This window comes from Chelmon rostratus, chromosome 14, assembly GCF_017976325.1.
Source record: "Chelmon rostratus isolate fCheRos1 chromosome 14, fCheRos1.pri, whole genome shotgun sequence".
Lineage (NCBI taxonomy): Eukaryota > Metazoa > Chordata > Actinopteri > Chaetodontiformes > Chaetodontidae > Chelmon > Chelmon rostratus.
This window is the reverse complement of record NC_055671.1, coordinates 6,360,384-6,384,170: the sequence shown is the minus strand read 5'-3', so window position 1 is coordinate 6,384,170 and position 23,787 is coordinate 6,360,384. Positions and strand designations below refer to the sequence as shown.

Here is a 23,787-nt window from a genome sequence, read left to right as displayed (position 1 = left end):
ATTATGGGTTCTTCAAATCATGCTGTCTAAACATGAGCTTTCCATTCATCCCTTCCCACATTTACAGACAATTTCTTTGTTGTTATAGGTATCATCTGGGTATGAAATGAGCTAAATTTGGATATGAGATTTTTGTCATATTGCACAGCGTTAATGTCACCTTATTGTTGTGAGGCAACGCAGCTGAGCGCAGGGAAAACTCTTTTTTTGGTGGAGGCTGCTGCTGAAATATGTTGCATTTGCATGCGATGTTGTCTAAAAGTCAAACCTGGAGGACAGACAATAAGCAAACTGAAAAAATAATGTAAATTTGGTTTATTTGCATTTTTATCAAAGGGATTTTTATTCAGCAGCTGACACTCAAATGTCACATTTCAGAGCCTCCATGAATGCATCAGGGAAGGATTCTTTAAGATTTCATATGGACATAAATACCGTCAGAGACTGAGGACTGTTCTGTATTTCTTTAAAACGCAGACTATATTTAATGTCCAGGCGTTTATAGTATTGCTCTGTTGTGTGAGGAGAATACTGGCAGCGTTTTGGCATTTTTAAACGTTCTTCTGATTTGTTTCATTGCATTCACTTTGATCCCTTTTCAATAAATGTTCTTCCTCCACATGTGGAACTAGTTGCTGTGAAACTGCTGAGCTAGTTTTCTCCTCACAAAGCAGACTTGAACACTTGGCGTTTGCACTCTGTCACATAGACTTCTGCGGTCGCTGAAGGGAGCAATTCCTCAGTTGCAGAGCAGAGTGCTCTGTGTGTGTTTGTGCGTGTATTTACCCCGTTTGAAAGGTTTTCCGGTGCAAGCCGTTCCTTATTAACTGGAGCCTCATTGATCTAACCCCATCAACGCTCACCAGAGCCTATGAGTAATTGTGTAGAGCATGTATCTGTGGTGTGAGTGACACAGTGAGAGTGTCTGTGCTCCCTCATGGGCTGCACTAATTTCCCTGAGCGTTATGTGGAGTGCAGAGGAGGTCCAGAGAGAGATAAACATCAAATACATGAAGCTGTTTGGTTTTATTAGAAGTAGCAGGAAAGATCAACCCCCTGAAACACTAATGATGGTGGGGTTGTTTTTTTTGTTTTTTATTATTTTTGAAAATGTTTTTTATGTTGTTTTTTACTGATCATATGGAGATGATGTAATGTCATAATGTGACCTTTTCAGTGTTGCATAACAGCAGTGGAAATGTCCGGTTTTGGGGTCAATCTCAGAATTGAAAAGCACCTCTTTTCTCTGCATTTACATCGACATTTTGCACTGAGTTTTCATAATTTTATCAGCAGAAATCCATCGTAGTGGAGATACAGATTTCTCCACCGTCATTAGCCTCAGTTGAGCAGAACACTACACAGTTAGTCAAGATATGTGTTGAATAAGGCATAGGGTGACAATCAGTCACGTGGACATGCTAAAGATGCAAAAAACCCCAAAAAAAGTCAATTAAATAAAAATGTATTTTATAAACCATGTCAGATGGTATGTATTTTAGAAGATAACAAATCTGTCTTATGTTTAGTTGTTTCACAATACAAAAACATAGTATAAAATGAGCTGAGATCCAAAGGGAAGTCAGTAGTAAGTCTTTTTTTTAGTTGAAAGAGTCGTGGTCCTAAAAACTGAAGTATCTCCACTGAAATAACTTCTGTTAGCAGCTGCTAGAATCACCATCCAAAGGTCGCAGCAGCAAAGGGAAAACTGTGGGCAGGGCTTTCATAATGTAGTGGTAGTAGCTCTTTCTACACACATCTACAGCTGGTTCGAACCAGTCTCAACATTAAATCTCCGTTTTAATCAAAGCTTTTCTTTCTTTAAAGCTCTCTGCAGGCTGTCCTGCCTCTGTCAGCACACGCAGGATATGAACAGCGTACATTTGGTTTTTATCCTCTTCATGGCTCTGTGGTCTCCACTGGTGCCGTGTTTATGCAGCCTCTCGGTCCAGCTAATGGTGCAATAATGGCCTTCAGCTCTAGCCCGGCGTTGTAGCGGCACTGAAATCATTTTTTATGCACACGTGTGGTTGTGAGTCTATCTGGTGACTGTCAGTCAGCCATCGGGCCCATGAAGGTCAACTCTGTGTCCGTTTGTCAGACACTGAACCTGGTTATTTTATATGAGTTCTGTTGACCTTTACAGCTACAGCTGCACTGCAGCTCTTTACTGTAGCTGACAGAAATGATACAGACGCATTTGACATTAGAGATGAGATCCAACAAATTTATAGCTTCAGAGATGCTTACATTTGTCTGGGTGGACTTTTTCTTGTGTCTGAATGATGATGCGTGTCTCTTTTTTAGTAGACAGCGTAGTATTTACATTTACAGACCAGGCAGCGATTGTATGATACACCTAGTTCCCCATTTGATAAGAGTGGGTGGGGGTGACATGCTCATGACAGTATGCTTGCTGGATTCATAGACGCTTGCTGTGTTAGCTTGCAACAATGTGATTTTAATCATTTCCAAATGTCTCTAATCCACATCTGGTTTGACAAGTGGTTGAATTCCTCGCTGTCTGAACCAGAAATCCATTTTGGTTGGTTCCTCATACTACAGCACATGGACTGTACCTAAATGCACGGACAGTAGACCCACACTATTGATTTTTCTGGTTACGTGACCCATAAACCATAACAGCGACAGTCTTTATTGGCCAGTTGGGAAGTGATGTGACAATGCGCAGTGGACAGACAACACGTTGATGTACTCCGAAGCATTTTATACCTTGCATACTTTCATGCTTCCTCTTAGGCTGTGGGTGTTTTTGAATACACCATTGTTGCCTTCATTTGAATGAGCGCTATCTGAACGGTTCACAACAGTGGACGTATTCAAGGGTGAGCAGCTCCAAATTAGCTCTCCAACTTTCTTATCACTCGTTCGGAAGTTAAGTTTAGGAAGCCTTTCGATTGCGTTTTGAGTCCAAGAAACGGGACCAGTGGGACTTAAGTTGTGACATAATGTTTGCCCGACTGCCTTGGTGACACAGTGCCAGTGAAGGTGTTTAGGTGAGACAACACTCAGAGGCACGCCAACACGCTCATGGCTTTCTTCTTTGAGGCGGTGTGTGTCATTCGTTCTCTCTTCTCCAGCAATGGTAAGTCTGCTCGCCCTGTGTTTGCCTGTGCAGTTTCTCTGGTCTGTTGTGTGTGTGTGGCTGTGTGTGGGTCATTCTCGACAGGTTCCCTTCACTGTAGCGATGTGCCAGACCGAGGCTGCATTGATTTCTCAATAGGATCGTCCTCCTCTGCAAGTCAATCCTTTTACCTGATGCTATCTCCTGTTTAATCGCATGTCATGCTGACCTTGTCCTTGTTTTAAACCTGTATAATGTGTGTGTGTGTGTGTGTGTGTGTGTGCGCGCGCGTCTTTGTTTGTTTGTTTGGGGACTGCTCTATTGATCAGTGATAACAGGTTAGGGCCGATGAATCGTCTCCACAGAAAAAAAATCCCTCTCCATAGACTGACAGTGCAGCATTGATTTTTCTGTTTGTCACGCATTGGGATTGTCGGGGTGCATTAGCGGACTGAGGCAGCCTGCATTTCAGCCTGTCAGAGCGTGTGCAGATAAACATGTGCACGTGTGGCCTCCTGTGTCATTGGCTCATGCACATGTGAGCTCTGGGACTGCGGCAGGGTTTTAAAGAAACACCAAAACAGCGAAGCGACCGAGTGATGTTTGATGATATTGTGAAATCGGAGATGCAGCTTGGTAGTTGGTAACATGCATTTGTTTTTTTTCTGGAAAAAAGGTGTCTTATTGAACCAGTTTATCAAAGAAATCTGAAGCAAAGCGAGAAAGAATCTTTTCATTTTCAGTGAGCTTTGTAGCCCAGCGTCTATAATATTCATCTTATTTATAGATTATCAGTAGCAGTGTTTAAAAAGAAGTGTAGAACCAAAGTGCTGTGACAGACGTACGGAGATAACAAGACCCCATTCAGATGATAACATATTCTCGAAACCAGTAATACAGAGACTTGTGGGTGCACAGAGTAAATCTCAAGGGTCCCAAAATGATTGGCAGGATAGGAAACCACAAAAAACATGTTTCTGCAAAGTAAAATCATGTATTTTCTCGACCCTTTTGTAGGGCTGGGCGATATGGCCTAAAAAAAAAATCTCCGATTTTTTCACAAAAAATCCCGATTCACGATTTAAATCGATTTTTTTTTCACCCCCTACCTAAAATCAATTTGCAGATGACAAAGAAATAGTTCAAAACAAGTTTCAATTTTATTTTGTTTAAAGTCTCCCTTCTGGGGTTTAAGTTACATAAACAAGCCACAATAAAGAGATGGCAAGCCCTCCTACCATCGTAAACAGTGACAATGTAACTTTTCAGTGAGCTTTATCTAGTTTCAAAATGACACAATGCACTCTAAAACCAACTTGAAAAAATAAAACATAATATAAAGTGCAAACAAAACTCTCAGCTTATGAAGTGCACCGTTAAACTGCATCACTCTGCTGGACTGCAGATCGGTTGTCGCGGAGTAGAAAGGAACTTCTTCCAGCTCTGTAGCGATCCTTTGGCATGTACTGTTATACAGCTGAGGCAAGGCAACTTCAGAAAAATGTTTGCGGCCTGGTAGCACGTACCTGGGGTCCAAAACCTTCAGCAGGTGAATAAATCGCGGCTTTTCCACGGTGTATATGGGCACCATATCTCTCGTAATATACATCGCGACTGCATCCGTGACAGCTTTCCACCGGGCTCCTTTCTTATCATACGGGATACAGTTTGTCAATGTTTCCAATACGGTAGTTTGTTATTTTGGTGACGGTGCTTGGGCTGCCGCGGTCTTGATCCATTCGTATGGAGCAACACCTCTCCCACTCGGCAGCATGCTTCTGTTTGTGGTGCTGCAGTAAAGTGGTCGTACTGCTACCTTTTGTAGCGACAGCCTTTAAACAGACTTTGCAGCGAGGTGCTGTTTGTTCAGTGTCTGACGCCACAAAGCCGAACCAATTCCAAATCATAGAAGTTATCTTTCCTTTCTTCGGGGTGAGATCTGCACCGCTCGCCGCCATGTTGTTTGTGTATCAAGCACGGGGGGCGGGGGCGCGCGCACTCTGAACTACGGGAGTCCAGCAGGCAGGCGTTGGTGGCGGATGTTGATAAGAAAATCGATTTTCATGAAAACAAATCGAGATTAAGTACAAATTCGAATTAATTGATAAAATCGATTTATCGCCCAGCCCTACCCTTTTGTCATCTTTACTTTATCTATTGTGAATAACTGGATGATTTCACCTTGTCAGGTATCAACACATTACTCAGATAAACCAATCTTCAAGGGATGAATCAATTCAGTGCAACTGAATGAAGCATTCAGAAAACGCTGCTGTCAGTTTCAACAGCTGGTTTAATTTGTCTCGTTTGGACACGGACACAACAAACACTCACACGGGTTCTCACACTGGCCTCATCTTCTGGTTGTAAAGCTGCCTCTGTAGACTCAGTGGGGCTGTATAATTCATCTCTGACTTTAGTTTCTGTCAGAAATAATGACATGTGATGGCACTATCCAAAAATTAAATTTCACTTCCAGTGCCGGCTCTAGTTAAGAAGTATGCAGTAAAACGATTCTGCATCTTTTAATTATTGAAATAATACGACTGCACACTCATTTGTAATGACGGCTCTGCGTGCTACAGAGCAGACAATGTCGGTGAGAGGCAGCAAAATGTCAAAGCTACATTGACAAAATGATATCATGAAAGTAAATTACTTTGGTAATGTTATTAACTTTTTGCCATTAAGTGTTCTTGACAAACATGCAAATCATATATGAAAGGCTGTAGAAGCTTTGTTTCTAGCCTCTCGCAGCGTGACTTTTGGAGTGAAACACGTTCAGTCGGTCTTTCACTGATCCAAGATGAGCATAATTGACTTGCTAACCTCATTGGAAAACACACTTCATTCAAACACTGAAAGTAAAACTTCCCTCTGTTTCATCACCAACCCTGGTTTGGTTGATTAAAAAGGATTCTTATGGTCTTCCTCTTCCTTGTTTAGCTCTACAGCCTTGATTTTTGATATATATATTTTTGGTACCTTTTCACATTCACACTCTCTGGGTGACCTTCTTCACTGTCTGGTCTTTAAACAATAAGCCAGTTGACCTGATTATTTCATTTCTTCCTTCTCTGCATACCTCTCTTTCTTTGTATTATCTGATGACATATGTAGTGTGGCCCAATCAAATCTACAGCAGCTGTTTATCTCCATCCTGGAAACAACTAGAATTTTAAGTGTGATAGTAAAATGATGCAGTGTTGTTGAATCTTGGTACTGATCAAAATTCTAAAGTTAATCACTGACATAGTGAATAGGCTTGTAGCTTCCTGGTCTGAGGATGTAAGCGATAGTATATGTGCACTGTGCAGGCCTGTGTGCTATCCTTAATGGTGTTTGCAGTAATTCCCCCCACAAAACTGTATCTTGTGAAGTTACACATTAATTAAGAAATGAACCAATGAAAGGAAGCACTGAGCTTCACACAGTAGCAGCGGTGCATTTTAGCGTCACCACCAGCGTATGTGGCATTCTCCGCTAACTATGTCCCACCACAGAAAGGCTGTAATGTCAGCGTCACTGAACACACAATCTTTTACTTCTGTCTCTTTGATCTCCTCTGTTCTGTGACCGTTTTGGTTCTTTTCATCAATGAATGGCCAAGCAGAGCCAGCAGCCAGGCCAAAGAGATGTCTTCACAGTCGATCTATTCTTTTGTGTTTGCTCCTCTCTCTCTCCGTTTCGCTGTCTGTCTTGCATTAATATGGCTAATCAGACGTAATGAGTAGAAATAACGACCACTCACACACCAAATTGCACGCGGAGATTCGCTCAAACACAAAATGCCTCTAATGACTCACTTAACAGTTTAGCACACAATGCATACAAAGCAGACGTTAAATCAGCAAATGCATGAGAGCTCTGGCAACTGTAAGTAAGCTGGAAGCGCACAGCTTGTGCATGTGTGTGCACACCGCAGGCTGTGCATGAGCCAGAGAGCCGAGTGTACGCTCAGCCCCTTTGCTCTGCTTTGTCTTCACCGCTCCGACTGTTCTCCATGATGGACCGGCTCTCTGCTGTATTTCTGAATGGTTTCTGCTGTTTATTGATGTTTCTGCAAATAGAAATGAGTCGCGGCCCACGTCTTTGTAAAGAGGGAAGGGACCTTGCTGCTTATGGAGACGTGAGAGCTTTGTTGGGTGCGCAGTGTAAGGCTTTCTGTGCTGTTCTGTTCTTCCGGCTCACAGTTGAGTTTTAAAACATCAACCTTGAGCTGGGAGGAGGAAATTATTTGGGGGCCACTGTTGAGTGCTACATGTATAACATCAGATAAATATCGTAGCAAGTTTTCTGTTTTTCTACCATGCTCGCATTACACCCACACATCTTCAGCAGATCGGGACAAACTAGCCTGTCAGGAGGCCAGAAGGTGTACAGAAGAGTCACAGAGGAAGCAGATGGAAGGGAGAGATGGAGGAGAGAGCAAAAAAAACAAAAAACAAAAAAACAAATGCATGCAACCACACACTTGCACATTGGAAGAGCTGTTTTTTTTACTATGGCACAGTCACAGTGCAGTTGGCACTGGACAGATGACTGTATCTCGTTTTCTTAAGCCCATCCTCACCTTTATGTCTCATGCTCCGCTCGTGTCATCTCGCAGCGCTTCAGCCCACTGTCACTGTTTTTTGTAAACGCTTCACTGAGTCAGCTAAGTCCCGGATACACCATTTGTCAGCTATTTGCCCAACAGCTACAAATAAACCATATGGTGGCTGTGACTCCCACAGTCCACACGCATACTCGCATGCAACTAACAGATGGAGGGAATTTTTTGATTGGCAGATGGGCGGTCCGGTGACTGTGGGTTATGGTGCGCGTCAGGAGGTGACAGACGGCGGTGTGTCGGCCACTCGAGACACCCATCAGCATTAGCTAAATGTCGTGTGTCGTCCCAGTGGGGATTGACCCCTGCTTTTATTTTCCAATTAGTTCCGACTTGTGGCTCGTTAGAGTTGCCTGCTATTCTTACGCACAAACACACACGCCTCTCGAGCGCATGTCCGTCTGTGCAGAGGTGGTGAATTGACGTGCATGTGTACTTTAACGTGGTTTTCCAAGCCCAGAGCAGGTTATATATGCAGGCAGATAGGCTCGCCCACGCACCTCCCACATAATTTGCTTTTCAAACATTTGGTTCTGCTTTTCCACCCACTGCTACATGGCTTTTTGTAATAGTTGCACAAGCTTTGGTGCGTGCACTTCTCCTATTCCAAGTTTCTAAAGTGAACATACTTTGCGGTATCAGATGGGCAAACAGGATTTGCATTTCATCAGGGTTAAAAAACAAACATCCTGGAAAGTTAAGTCTAATCTGAATCTAGAGTATGTGTTATAGCTATAGCCTGGTTTATCACCGTCCTGGACTGTCCATAAAAAAATACGCCTCCCCTCTCTAATAAGGCAGATATAAAAGGTGTCAAGCTAACATATTTTATGTCTGACTCAGTCTTTTATATCTCCCCATGCCTTTTTGTTATTCCGCTGTTTTCTTCGCCAGCGTTCTTTTGAAGGCAGGGCAGGAGTCGATTCAGAGTCAGCGTTGTTCCCTTCCACTGGAGCTGTCGCTGTTAGTCAGGCATGAACGCCAGCGGCGTCACTGGACATGAATATCGACCTCAACGCTGACTTTAAACGTGATACAGAAAACACAAATGAAAGTTTGCTGCTGTGTAGCATCCTCAGCACAGTTCAGCTGAGCTAGATGGCTTCATGTTGTTGTTGGCATGTTTTCAGCCATTGAGCTTTACACAAGCACTCCACAGGTAGTCAGTCTGTTATGCTGCGTAGTCCCATCTTTAGTCTCTTTTTAACTAATAAAAATCTGTATGTCATCTGCATGTAGGAGAATGAATCCTGTACAACACAATTTTCCCTCCTGGTTTAGGTTATTCCAAATTGAATTTCCACACATTCAACAGAAAAAGTGGTGGGCACAAGGAGAATTCACTGCCTGAAGGTAGCATTGAGGAAGTGCTAGATTGTTCTCAGGGAGTCGCTTATGAGTCACTGGAGCCCAGCGATGGCCTTGTTCTCTGTCCTGAAATGCTAATCCGCATCCATCTCTCTCTTTTTCCCTTCATCTCGCTCTCCCTCTCTGTCCCTGTCCTCCAGACTTTAACTACAACACAGATGGCTACGAGGGGGACGGAGCGGAGGACGGCAAGTCTCAGGATGGCTCAGAGACGCTGCCCTATATAGATGAATCGCCCACCATGTCGCCCCAGCTGTGCGCGCCCCAAGGCCCCGACGGGGAAACGGTCTCCCCCACACCACCAGAGGGCCTGCACCCAGGGGTAAGAGCAAATGCAAGAACACACACACACACGCACACACATACAGAGGCAGGTAGAGATCAGTAGCAATCCTTCATGCTTGAACTTCTACACACTAGACAATGGAATAGTGTGACAGATGGGAGAGAGAGCAGCGCAACATAACTCACTGGCTGGATGTTTCAGGTTGTGATTACATGCTACATGACTGATTGGCTCAGGTACAAATCTCCTCCAGGCTAGTTTCTGAAGTAGAATATATAAGAATCCTAAAAGGCCTGAGAATGGGTATGTAGGTTTTAGCTGATCCACTATAACTAATGTATTTTTTTCTAAAGCAGACTTCAAGTTATTAGACTGAATTCCTTCACTACAGTACACTTGAGCTGCTTGAAGACTTGCTTGAAATAGTGAAGATTTGGTCACCAAATCTATTTGTTTCATTTGTCAGTGTTGTCTTATTGTTGACTAGTAATGTAGCTGTGAGTAGCTGCTGTTTTTGTAATTATTTGTTGATGCTTTTAATGATGTTGTTGGAAAGTCCAGTATTCAGCACACAAGAGTTTCCTGTTTTTATGTAAAAACATTTTTATCCAGAGTCACATTTTTGTTGTTTGTCCTTTTATCCTCATTTCTTAAATATCAGCTGATTAAGCTTCTTTTAAAGGATAGTTCCACACGTTTTAGTCTATCTTGACTTTGTCTATCTACTGATGGCTGTAATCGTTCCTCCAGTCCACACCGGCCCTGACAAGATCCAGTGTAAGCGATGGGGACAAAACCTACAGCCCTCATCCTGTGTCAGAATGCATTTTAAAGTTCAGCCAATATGGACTTCAGCAGTGCGAGTCTGTCAGATCAGGTGTGTTTGTTTCAAAGTTAGTGTTTTTAGTACTATATTCCTTCTTTGTGTTTCCCTGGGTGGTGCTTTGTCTTAGTGAGTTGCAGTGTAGCTATTAGTAACACAGAGGGACTTTTATACGAAAAAGCTCATCTTAATCTTCTTATTATTATTTGCATTGTGAACACCCTGACATCCTGTGAGGAGTGTAATACAGTTACAACTGATCAGTCGTCATCCAGTGTTTCTCCTTGTTGTTAGCAGTAGGAGCTTCACCTGGGATGATTTCACACCGAGCTCCATCTGTGATAGTCTTTTCTGAGCTGGTGATTGTTTCTCCCTGACGTAAAACACCAGATTAGGTCGCAGTGTAATTGATAGTGATTAGCCACAATAGCTGGACCCCTGCAGCACTGCAAGTGATGCGTTCACAGCAACAGGAACTGGCCACTGACCCAGATGGGGTTTGATGCCACCATCACTGATTACCCAGTGTGTGTTTGAATACAGAATATATTCCAGGCCTGTGTTAATCCATAAAGTTGTAGAGCAGGACCTCCTCCATTCACTCCACAGAAACTGCTGCAGCAAACACAAAACAAACTGTTTTCTGTAGATTTTCTCAGTAAAGTCCTACTAGACACCAGGCAATTAGAACAGCTAATGCAAAAGCTTTCATGAAATGGAAATACACTGGGTAGTCATCATTCAATTAATTTCTGATAGAGAGTAGCATCATACTGCTCTTATAAAAACACTGAATGTTTTCTAAATTATTTCATCTGCATATTTCAGTGCCTGTGGTCCTGTTATTTACTCACTCCTTCCTTTATATCAGTAGGTCAGAGGTTGGCAGACTGTGTGTGTGTGTGTGTGTGTGTGTGTGTGTGTGTGTGTGTGTGTGTGTGTGTGTGTGTGTGTGTGTGTGTGTGTGTGTGTGTGTGCGCGCGCGTGCGTGTGTGTCTAACTGTGTTAGTGGGTGCTTCAGCACCCTAGGGAGGCTCAGCGGGAGTCATGTCGACCCTGACCTGAACTGGCCCACACACACATACACACAAGTAGTAGCTTTGACACGTAGCATGAAAAAGCCTGAATGAAAACTACAGCAATCATAATTTTTGGCTCAGACTTGTGTTATATGATTAACACCTTCACAGCTTTAGAGTGTTTTACCTATTTTTTTCATTATACATCAAACAGAAACAGAGAATTTGCTCCCTTTTGCTCTGTTTGCCCTTTGAATCTGCCTGCTGTCTCCCTTTGAGCCCTCCTTTTTCAAGCTGCTTTATTATCAGAGTATTGTAAATACACCGTGGCCTTGCTCATCAACCTTCTAAGTGGTGATATGTGAATTACTAAGCTCATTTTTCAGCTGTATTCATTGTGAGTCACTCTGTGCAGGGGTCAGCTCATGTAAATGAAAATGTGTCTCCATCTAGTGGCAAGTTGGGGTAAGAACAGTCGAGACAGGATATTTTCATGTTGAAACCATTGAAAATATCCACATATTTAACAGGAATTGTTCAATCATCTCTTACTAGAGGCTAGATCTCATGAATTGAGTAACCTTAATGACAAATGATGATTGATAATTTATTTATAATGATTTTCATTCGCACCAACCACTATAAACCACTGTGACCTCACAGAGTTTTCAGTAGGGCAGAGATATTTAAAACGTTTTGATCCTTGCACCTTCAAGACATCGTTTAATCATGCATAATGTTACGCAAAACATAGATGTAGATAATCTAGATTGTTGCTTCTGCTAAATCACCTGCTCTGTCTTTTGCATCTCCTCACCTCTACACTTAGAAAGCAAACTGAGTCAGAGCAGCTCATGTTGCTGCCTGGTTTGATGCTGCGAGAGACTGTGGAGGATTCATGTCAGACGCTGCTGCCTCATGCAGTCTAAAGGTCTTTCCACTGAAGTCTTCCCCTCCTCACAGTCCTGTTAAATCGGCCCGTCTTTCCGCTGAGTTTGCACGGGCCTTTCATCTGCTGACACAAGAGAGCCAACGCTGACACCTCCATGCCAAAATGCATACATTCAGCAGGGGCCCATTTGTAAATGTGCATGCATCAGAGTTCAATTTGGACTTGTAGATTTTTTTGTTTGTGTTTCGGGATGGCTCACCAATTGCTCCGCCTGAGGTCTCTCCGTTTCCCCTTCCTTTAAAGGGTTCTTCCTTATTCCAATGGAGGGTCTAGAGACAGAGGGTGTTATATGATCCTTTCTCTGCCCATATTAATGACTTGCAATAGTGGTGACCTAGAAATACAAGCCACAAGCATAAATTTACTCTTATTTATGTTCCCAACGCTCTTCCAAGTCCTTGATTTGTAAAATAGGTCTGACCTGTATAATATAGGCTAGGCGGTTAGCAGCCAGAAGGGTAGTCTGCAGACGTGGTCTGCAAAGGCGAGGTGTTGGACGCTCTGAAGAACAACTCTAAAATCCTCAACCAGAGAAACAGGAGAGCTCTAGAGGGTGGTGGATAGTGCAGTTGTGGGTGTCATTTCCTGTAAAGTGGCATCCAAAGGTCAAGAGCAGGGTGAGAAGCTGTGGTGTGTGAACTTCTTTCATTCACAAATACACACACAAACAAACAAACACATCGTCCCGTCATTCACATTTTCTGTTTCATTTCCTTTCTAGTTTTAATAGAGTTATTGATTTTCCGAACCACTTGTCTTGGTGCTCACTTTTTTTTTATACACTCCTTTATACTTTAACCCCATGTCCTGCCTCTGCTACACTGCTGCAACACAGTGAACTATGTGACCTGTAATTAGAATCAGCCGCACCGGCAGCACATTAGCTGTTCTCGGCTCCACATCCACACATCCGAGGCTCTCAGCAGATCAATAAAGAGACAATGGCCAGAGAGACGAGAGAGAAATGAACTCTTAACACCCAGTAATGCGAGAAAGAGAGAGACTGTGTGTTTGAGGAAGTGGTTTTTGCCTGAAGATACAGAAGAGAGAAACAAAGAGAATGAAGGAGAAGACTCAGACAGAAACGGCCTGTGTAGCCATCAAGGAAGTGGCTGGATAGCGTTTGTTGTGAGGGGAGGGGCGGATGTAAAGGGAGGGCAGACCTCATCGACCGAGGTGGAACAGTGGCGCGCGCACACACTCGCACACAGAGCATACACACATACACGCTCGCACCAGGAAGCTCAGCAGTGGAAGGGGGTGGGGTTGTGTAGGCGGGGTCCTCTCTCTTTCTCTCTCGGTGTCCAGACGACTTACTCTGAGGTGAAAACACTGATGTGTCCAGGCAGGCCCTGAAGAAGGGGATCTCGGGAAGAAAGAGGAGAGGGGGAGGCAAAGGAAGGAAAGGAAAAGAAAGAAAGAATCATGGAGGAGGAAGAGGAGGAGGTGCTGTGCTACTTGGACAGGGTGCTGGAGGAGGAGATGTTTGAATATGGAGATGGAGAGCTGGATCCCATCACTCCGACACTTAGGCAGTTCAAGGTGAGACAGCGGCTGAACAGCTGGATCCAGGGAATACACACACACATGCGCTGACATATGCAACTCTAACACACTGACCAGGCTTGAAAGCTCAACTATATATAGCAAAGTGGAAAGTCTTATTGGTGTCTTGGCATGATGTGGCGTCAGTATGTGCCGCTACGTGTGCCTATAAGCCATCTGTGCTGCAAGTGTGTGTGTGTGTGTGTAAGAGAGAGAGAGAGAGACAGCCATTGGGCTCTCAGTGTGGCCTAATGAGGCAGCTACTCTGGAGCACATGTCATGTCTCCGTACTCTGCTGCTTTTTAAAGACTGTTGATTTATTTTTTTAATGCTAACTTCTGTCTATTAAGAAGTGTGTGTGTGTGTGTGTGATTGAGGAAAAGCAGGGCTGTCTGCGCCGTTCCGATCACTCTTGAGATCAACTCCTTTAGCACACAGAACGAGGGCACATTAGAAAAACATGCAGTTTTTTTTTTTGTATGAAAAACGTATCTGAGAAGTGCATGCACAGGAACAGGTTGCCATGGAAAAATCTTTTCACCGCTCATGTATTTCTCATCTTGCCCTCTCGCCACACAGTAGCTCTTTGTGCAGCAGAGGGAAAATATTCCCACTGTTGGGAGAAGTAGTTTTTCCCCCTTCCTTTCCTGACTTTTTCTTTCACCCTGTTGTGACATGTTTGTCACTGAGGGAGTAAGCTTTACACGTCAGCAACACACACACACACACACACACACGTTTACTTTGACAATAGAATCCATCTCTCTGCACTGCTCAGGGCAGCTACACTGAGCTGGCATCACTCAGATCTTGAAAAAGCCTGTTAGAAGTAGCTTTGAGATGTAAATAATAATAAGAAAAAACACAAAGTCTGGACATGTGGACGTACATATGGTCGGTGGTGCTTAAAATAAATGGTGAGCTGCAGCAGTACTTGCATATCAAAGACACGTCAGAGTCTGACTCATTTCTAGCACTTCTTTGGTTATGAGTTTTAGTTATAAGGAACATGATCTTTTGAGGAATGCCAGCGTTATAACAGACTAAAGCTATGTCTCACAGGCTCAAACCCAGCTGAATAGACGTGCTGTTGAAATCCTTCTTTAACTTACTGAGGTAATGACATGAATGCAGCTCGCTGAAACCTTTCCACAGTTTAATTCAAAGAGACACGGTGTAAAGAATCAATCCTGGTTCTTCTTCTGATTCGCTTTCCCGCTTGTTCGCCGCCACCAGTCACAACACTGTCATCACAAGCGTGGAGACGCATGGATGTTGATGAACAAGCGCACTTTAGTTTTCAGTTATTGGAATATGTGACTTTGGCACAATAAATATAGCTAATTTCCCTCCTAAATGTACCGTATGCTGTGTGTTTCACAGGTAAATCTCTTGAAGTGGGATGAAGTAATAGTTTCTGTTAAATCTCTACTATTCTCCAGCAAACTAATTCTTAATACAAGTACATACACCTTCAGTCTTGAGGGATGACAGCTGTGTGAGAAGCTGGATGTCGGTTGCGATTGGGTTAAAAGGATGAGGTCATGGCTCCTTCCGTGTCTTATCAGGCACAGCCAGTGCCTGATATCATTGTAAGGATCTTGTAGTGTTAATAATTAATCTTCCTTTCTGCTGTCATGGCTGTCCTTTGGCCTCCCTTAAATTACATATGTCTCATTTCAGTGTCACTTTGACTACAATCCTCCAGTTTATTGCCTTGTGTGTGTGTGTGCGTGTGTGTTTCTGTGTGTGGACGGACGGTGTGTTTGTTGTCAGATGGTGGGGCAAAAAGTCAAAGACAGAACAGGTGTACACGTGTTTACTTTGGAAAGTTATTGCTGTAAGAGGGCTGTTTGAGTAGCTTTCACACATTTTAATTGTTTTGGTCAACACATTATGCTTTATCCATGAAGTGACCTGACCTGTTTAGATTATATTAACACCACTGTGGATTTTAGTACACTTGCACATCGTGTGACTCGTTGCTGCAGGTGTTAATATATCATTGTCATATATATAACAGTTATTATCACCTTCATGCCATCTCATAGTGTGTAATATATTTTATCAAAGGCTTGCTTGAATATTTCTGTATGTGTGTATTGAATACCACACAGTTTGTATGGAGGATGTATCAACACTTCTATATAAAATGAAGAAAGATTTCGTGTCATTATTTGTTATTTCAGTCTCTTCAGCATCCACTTCAACACAAGATATACGTTACAGTCTGGACCAACATAATTCACTTTTGGACTGTCTTGTCTTTTTCTAAGCTATGTAAGGTTTATGGTCTATAATTACATTCAAAATAGATGACTTAGCCAGGTAAGTCAGGTGGATCATCCTCATCCTCTCATGTATCATCAGGTACTGTATATTTTACTACTTTCTGCCAGATGCTTGCTTGGCATAGTTTTCACCCTGCTTCAATAAGGATAAGCAGGAAGAAGACTGGATGAATTTAACTCATGTGTCCTGTCATAATGTTAGAATGTCAACAGCAGGTCTGTCCAACATTTCACCACAGTTTAGACTCTCAACTCACTGCTTGTATCAGTATTTCTCACCTTTTCTCCTTTTATTAGTATTAGTAGTGTTACACGTGTTTTTCTCAGAACTAGTGCGTCTTGTTTTGCTCTCGCTACGTGTTTGTCGTACATGATTTCCGCGGTGACTCTCCTGATATTGAAGTCAAAACACAACACAGCCTTGGAGTAAGACTTTCCACAGAGGAAGCAAGCCATTCGATGTTGATGTAGATGTGGAGTGAAGATTCCCAGTAAACAGCTGCACTTTGGATGTGTGTGTTCGAATCTCGTGTTTACCTGATGTGGTATCTGCAGTGGCAGCGTGCAGGAAATGTGCGTGAGTCATTGTGTTGTAATGTGACTCTGGTTAAAAATGAATCCTGGATAAACAAAGTTTACCAAGGATCCTTGGTGTGTGTGAAATGTGTAATGTATTATTACAGTCAGGTCTTTTTTATCCTGCAGGGAGACATAGAGAAAGGACTGGAGATGAAGAAGCTGGTGCTGTCTGGTTTCTTGGCCAGCGAGGAGATCTACATTAACCAGCTGGAGGCCCTGCTACTGGTGAGACACACACATGCAAGAAACACTGCTTTGCACTGGACCCTCTGTGTAAATACTACAGCTGGAGTGAAGATAACGTCACATTATTTGAAATGTTCTGACACTGACAGACATATTCACTTCATTTTGGGTCATCAGCTTATGTAGCAGCATGCGTGTTGCAGTGCCTCTGCTGCGTGTGGTGGTGCAGGCCTGTGTGAACTGTCAGAGCAATATTAGCGGTTAATGGTCATACTGAAAGCAGGACCACATTTGAGCAGCTTCCTGAAACACTAACTGAACACTCTTCCCCCGTACGAAGCTCACTATGTCATATCCTGCCGCTCCCTGCCACATGTGGCATACAGTCAGTCTGACATTAAGGGCAACATTAAGCTCCATTAAATATTGTCAGGTCAGTTACAGTATGAAACCTCTACCGCTGAAGCACAAGAAGCTGCAGTTGGTAGTCAGTCAATGAGGTATGCAAATGACTGCAGTTGCACTGGCAGAAATCTGGTCTGTCTCTCGGTTCCTTTTTTTTCCAACCCTGAGTGACGACACAACAGTCCAGCCAATAACAAGTTTTGTTCCTGTCCTCCTTCACTTCCTCAGTCATTAAACGAAAGTAGAAAACACATCGTAATCATGTTTTTGCTTATATTTGGTAGATTTTCGTGTACACTACCATATTAAAGGCGAGCTAAGACAAACAAACAAAAGTCACAAGCAGCTCATGTGTTGGATGGAGTTTCTGGTTTTATGGTGGTGAATTTGACCAAATCTAAGGAGATTGATGTTGATGGCTAATGGTCAGAAGTTGTTTATACTCTAGTTGGCAAACTGCAGTCTGATATTAACACCTGATGAGGTAACACATGGTTGTATTTTCACCTTCACCACTGTGCATCAAAGAGACAGAGACCCACCTTTACACTGTGGTTACGACCGTGGGTTAAAATGCTTTTCTCCACACCTGCCAAATATTTTAAATAGAAGGAGTACTAGAACTGGTTCAACGCTGTCGTTGTAGAAAGGTCATCCGCAAGACACTGAGCACACTGTGGGCTCTACTGGGCCCAAGAACACTCACATCATTTCTTTACAGGAACATTACTTTGAAGTTGAGATGTGAGCAAAAACTTAACTGAGTACACTGAATCACTGGAAAGGTCATCTCCTCTCCTCTCCTCTCCTCTCCTCTCCTCTCCTCTCCTCTCCTCTCCTCTCCTCTCCTCTCCTCTCCTCCCCTCTCCTCTCCTCCTGGGTCGTCAGCATGTATTGAAATGTCTCATCTCATGTGAACTTGTCTGCTTGACAACAGATCAGATGACACTGATATGAATATGGGCTATAAGGTTTGAGGACATATGTCCAATCTCCTGCTTTCATTTGCATCAATATCTGTGCTATGACACACAAACTTTGCTGTATTGAGCAGAGAATGAGCCATTTTTGACACTTTATTCATAGATTTTTTTCCCCATCAAGACACTAACATAAACTTCTCAATGTAACTGGTTGTGTGATGGAGCTGTTACATCCTTCCACTTCAATAGAATTGAGTGTCCAGCCTTCTGTGAATGAGGAGGGAGATTGGAATCATCTGGACCTGAGAATACACCAAGAATAGCAATTGTAGGAGAATTCATAATGTTATAGCCAGAAGTCTTGAAAATGGGTGTGTTTGTTTGGCTCTAATGTAACCAATAACATGGTAAGATGGAGGAGGAAATTCATCTGTCGTAACACTTTTGCCAAACCTGATGAAGGCTTCTCAGCTTCAGGCTTCGCCGTCATACTGTGTGTATATCACTCAATTCAGTTTCAATTTAATTTGGCACTTTTCATATAAAGCTGGTCTAGGCCATATTCTTTTAATTTACAGAGACCCAGCGATTCCCCCATGAGCGAGCACTCTCGGGGCGTTGAGTGTGTGTCTGCAGCCATTGTCAGTGCTCTTAAAAACAAGCCAGCCTGTCTGATCAGCCTTCACACAACCCCTGCAAACAGCAGGGGGGCTGAGTCATCAGCACCCCGAGAGAACTTTTGCTTCCTTCATGTGAAAGCCTTTATGTTTTCACTGTAATTCAGCAACCCCGCCCCCCCACCATGTCAGCTCCACACATATCTATGATTAGCTGAGTCGGTGTGCAATCTGGCTGGTCAGAAACGTCACAGCGGAGAAGAGAGTCACCCAACTGCAGAGCAGAGAAGCTAAGATTACACACTCACTGCGTGGCACAAATTGTACTTGTTATCAAAGCCTGCTCTTAAATTAGACACAACCTCAACCCATTTTATCAGAGTTTGTATATGAAAATAATACGCCACAGTGAAATGCTTTATGTAACTTATGAAACAAACAGAAATGGACATAGGAAAACAGTTTTACAGTACTATTATAAACTTGAAGTTGACAAGAGGAAACATTAACCGAGTTTAGCCTTGCTTTCCAGTTCTTCAGACTGTATATTTACTGTAATTAAGTGAGTTGTGTTCAGAGTCTGTCCGTTCTCTCTGTCTCTTATCACCCAGCCTATGCGTCCCCTGAAAGCCACGGCCACGACTTCGCAGCCGGTCCTGACCATCCAGCAGGTAGAGACCATCTTCTACAAAATCCAGGACATTTTTGAGATCCACAAAGAGTTCTACGACGCCCTCTTACCCAACATCCAGCAGTGGGACGAGAAGGTCACTGTGGGACATTTGTTCCAGAAGCTGGTGAGTCTGACATGGGCCCGGAAATCGCAGTGTGGGTTCTTTTTCCTCCTCTCAATCAATTACAGGGAACATATAAATATACGTGTTAAAAGGAGAACTGTCAGCTTCTCACTATTTGTACTCATGAATCACTTGTCTAAATTAGACTGTGTGTGTGCTCGTCAGTGCGTGTGTGTGTGTGTGTGTGTGTGTGTGTGTGTGTCTGTCTGTGGTCTGAGTGCATTAGCTGCAATGTTGCAGCCTCCGATCTATCAAGGCTGTCTTATTTGCACTGGATTACGTTGCTCTCGGTGCACAGTGTAGCAGCATCATTGTTATGTGTGTGGATGGGTCTGCGTATAGGATGCAGGCTCCAGGCCTCAGCTCGTCTGAAACTGAGTTAGTCCTCCTCCTGTGTAAGATCATTACTTTGCCAGATTTGCGGTGGATAATGTAATTTGAACCGGGCCTCTCGGCACATAACATACTGTAAGAGCATGTGCATATACAGTGCGTGTGTGCCTTGATATATTTTAGATACTCGTGTGTTTGGTATACTGTAGATAAGCTGATGCAACGTGCTGTAATAGAGACGTTCAGCTGAGATGTAAGAAACTGGACTTCGAGTAGGAAAAATGAATCCACATAAAAATGTCATTTACAGGATAATGCACAAGTAGTGTGTAAAATCCAGAGGCAGTCATCAGTTAAACTGTTATCTTCAGTGGCCAATTTGAATGTCATTTATTGAGAGCAGTAGTGTAGCTCATATGATTTGTAGTCAGTAAACCCTGGCACGCTGTGTCCTGTTGGGTCACCATGAGTACATCCACTGTGGGCAGGCGGTCACAGAATATTGTGGTTTATAATTTTCCTGGACTGGAAACCAGACAGACTAAGAAACTCTCTATTTAGAAAAGTGCCAGTGAACTGCTGCAAGCCTCTTCTCCCTGACAGCAACAACAGGGTTTTACTCTCAGAAGATCGAGAACAAAGTGATGATTTTCTTATGCTCGTACACACTAAATGAGCCATTATGATTCATTTTCATAGTGTTCAAATGTTCTTTTCTTGCCCCCCTGCTGTTCATTGTATCATTACTCTGATTTTCCCAGCCTCAGTTTGTGAGATAATTTTTAAAAGGTATTGGACAATAAATTCTTTATTGCTTTCTCCAGCATCATTTCACAGCAACAAATGCTGTATCCTGTAGCTATCATAGATGAGTGTTGCTGTGGATTTCATGTTAAATTAGTAACTGATTAGCTGATTGAAATTACAGCCTGTTATTATAAATTTTCACAGAAAACTTCCTTCTTCTGTTTTAAAAGATGTGATTCAGCTGTGGTATCAAACAATAGTATTGTCATAGCTTTGACATATGCAGAGAATTGTATTGCAGTTTTAGATATCTCCCTGTATGTTTTATGACAATAAGCAGATAAATGTGATTAACTGATGTATAATCAGTGATTAAATATGTTCTGTATTCAGCTGGCGCCATGTTTTTGGATCTTAGGAGATGTAAGTTATCCTTGCTAATGAGCTGTGAGTTAATCAGATGTCCCATTACGAGAGATCCTGTGACATTTTGCCAAGTCATGAGCACGCTGTTGTTTTGACTAGAGTGCAAGAGCAAGCGTCATGCCAGCTCAGATAAGCTCATCAGAAACGAGACTTCTAGGCATCTATTTTAGTCTTTGAAAAATGGAAGTCACTGTATTGAAGTTGCTAAATGTTTCCTGCTCACTCTATCTCGCCTGTGAGTTAGTGTTTGTTTCAGTGAGCTGGCAGCTTTGATTTACAACCAGAAGTATTTTATGTGACGGATTAAAATGGAGAGCTCATGTCTGTGCAGTGGACCAGATCTTTATTTGAATTTAAAAAATGTATGTAATGTTAACAGCAGTGCACTGTCGGTCTGTCAGCTCGCAGTTTGTGACCATATATTTCTGGACAAAATCGAGGTGTCACATTGTTTCTTCTCATAATGTGGAAAGTTCTGAAAGTCATCTGTTTAGTCACACTCCAGTGACTCAGCTGCAGATTCTAACCAGCTTTTTGGTTTGGCAGATGTGTAGATATCACAGCTCTGCTTCAATAACTGACTACATTTCATGCCACCATAATGAGGAACCTGACAAAGATGTCTTATTCTGACATGAAACCGTGCAATCTGCCATGTTGACATCTTTCACTTTTGGTTTTCAACATCAACAAATGGTTTTAGGAACATTTTGACATTCTAAAAAAAACAGAGTTAATATTAGTTAATATTAGCAGTAACACACTATGACTCAAAGACTGTAACTTCCAGTTTATTCAGTGGGAACTATGACGATACTTGAAGGTTGTTATTAATATAGTCTGAAAAGGTAGACAAGTTTCCATCAACCATGAAACTGATGCAAAGGACTTCCCCTTCGCCCTGTTTCTCACATTAAGACTTGACGAAATAGCATCTGGTTTTAGACCCATGAGCAAAAACAACTAAATCACTATTTGCTAGAATATTTTAAGAAACATTTTTTTAATGACCGATTCTGTTGAACATTCAGAGGGGGAACTGTGTTAGCGCCTCAGGAAGATTGATTGAAAATGCTTTAACCTTATATTTAGTAGCAGAGGAAATGAACAGGGCTCTGGTGTAGAGATGTAATTCTTCTGGTAGCTTAAGTACTTCCTCTCATTCCCCCTCCTCTCTGTGGACCCCAGGAGTCGCACCACCAAGTGACACCTATTAGTGTAGTCATCAGCTCCCATCTGTGCTGCGTATATGTGCGTACATGCGCATGTTCTGTGGCAGCTAAACATTTAGTCAGAGTGGCAGTGTGACAGTACAGATGGCAGTGTAATTAGCTGGTCTACTCCCTACTGCTCCTTGTCAGCGGCATGGAGGCCACTGGAGCAACAGAGGGAGCGAGTTATAGACAACAGGCAGGCAGGAAATACAGTAAAAGCCAACCACAGTTCCAAATTTCCTCACCTTTTTCAGACAAGGAAAAGGGCTCAGCGACAGCCTGTGACTGCCAGGACTGCACTTGACCAACCATATTATCAGAGTCCCTGAAGGCAAGTGGGAAGGGTTTAACCTTGCTGCCGTCTTGGCTCTGAAGAGCTTTTGGGCTAATAATAAGAATGTTTGAAGGCATTTCTGAGGACTCTAACTGTAACTGTAATCCGTGTATTATGCTACACTGTTAAATGGATTCCTGCTTCGCCATGGTAACCTTTTTAGACATGCTATGGTGTAGCTCCATGAATGGCTGTGTTAGGTGGTTGTTTAGTTGGTCCACTGCTTTGGATCTGACTGAAATATCTCAACAACTATTGGATGGATTGCCACGAAATTTTATACAGGCATTCAGGGTCCCAAGTGGATGAAGCCTACCGACTATGGTGGTCCTATGACCTGTCCTCCAGTGTCACTTGAGGTTGGAATTTTTTGGCTTTTAGTGAAATTTGTCAACAACTTTTGGACGAAATTTGGTAGAGACATTGCTGTCATCCTCAATTTTACTTTGTGTTTAGTCCTAGTTAACAAATGGTAGCATGCTAACATGCTAAAGTGAGATGGTGAATCTGCTTTACAGATTTCAGAATTTTTGCAACATCATTGTGTGTGTTAGCATGCTAATTTTAGCATTTAGCTAAAGAATCACGGCCTGTACAGCGTGGCTGTAGACTCTGAGTCAGTTTGTTCTTGTCCTCAGAACCCAAAGCTGTGCTGTTCTTTCTGTGCATTACGATATTCAGAAGGATTTATTTATAAATTGTGGTGTGGTCACACAGAGATGCTAGTCGTTGCACCATTTGAGAGTAAGTATTGTGGTGAAATCTGCCTGGTTTGATTGCACACTGCAGTCATTTATCACATGACGTCTGCACAAATGACTGAAGTTTGAGTGTTGGAGATCAAGGGGAACAATATTTTGGCGACAGGAGGAACTGTGGCCTGTTGTAGACAGCATGCAGTGCAGCATATACAGTATTAGGTTGTGCAGTTGGCTGTATTCCAACGATGGATTGATTATTGACTGATAAAATAGATGGTTTTGAATTTTCACTCAAACTGTATTCTTTATATACAAATGTTGAGTTGCTGGCTTTTACTGGCTAGCTGCACTTTTCTATTCAGATATGATTGTATTGCATATGACAGTATTACCTGATAAATGTTGGCAATGCTGTAAACAGGCTGTCATAAGGCTTAAATGTGTACAAAGAAGAGTGATTAGTTTCTTCTTGATCCTTGGAAAATCCCATTGACACCAAAGCCAGTCTATGATACAGCTCTGTTAAGTTTTGTTAGCTTTAGAG

General features: G+C 42.7%; 1 protein-coding gene across 3 annotated transcripts in view; it reads left to right on the top strand.

Annotated features, from left to right (window-relative positions):
* Positions 1-23,787, top strand: part of abr (ABR activator of RhoGEF and GTPase) — a 121,738-nt gene that overhangs the window by 34,885 nt on the left and 63,066 nt on the right. Inside the window, exons 1-4 of one of the 3 annotated variants that reach the window (XM_041951648.1) lie at positions 3,010-3,106; positions 9,206-9,387; positions 16,687-16,785; positions 19,303-19,488. In XM_041951648.1, coding sequence (XP_041807582.1) covers positions 3,052-3,106; positions 9,206-9,387; positions 16,687-16,785; positions 19,303-19,488 — 522 coding nt within the window. In that variant the 5' untranslated portion in view covers positions 3,010-3,051. Of the gene's footprint in view, positions 1-3,009; positions 3,107-9,205; positions 9,388-13,516; positions 13,688-16,686; positions 16,786-19,302; positions 19,489-23,787 lie in introns of those variants that run through there. The other 2 variants (XM_041951646.1, XM_041951649.1) reach the window with 2 other exon arrangements.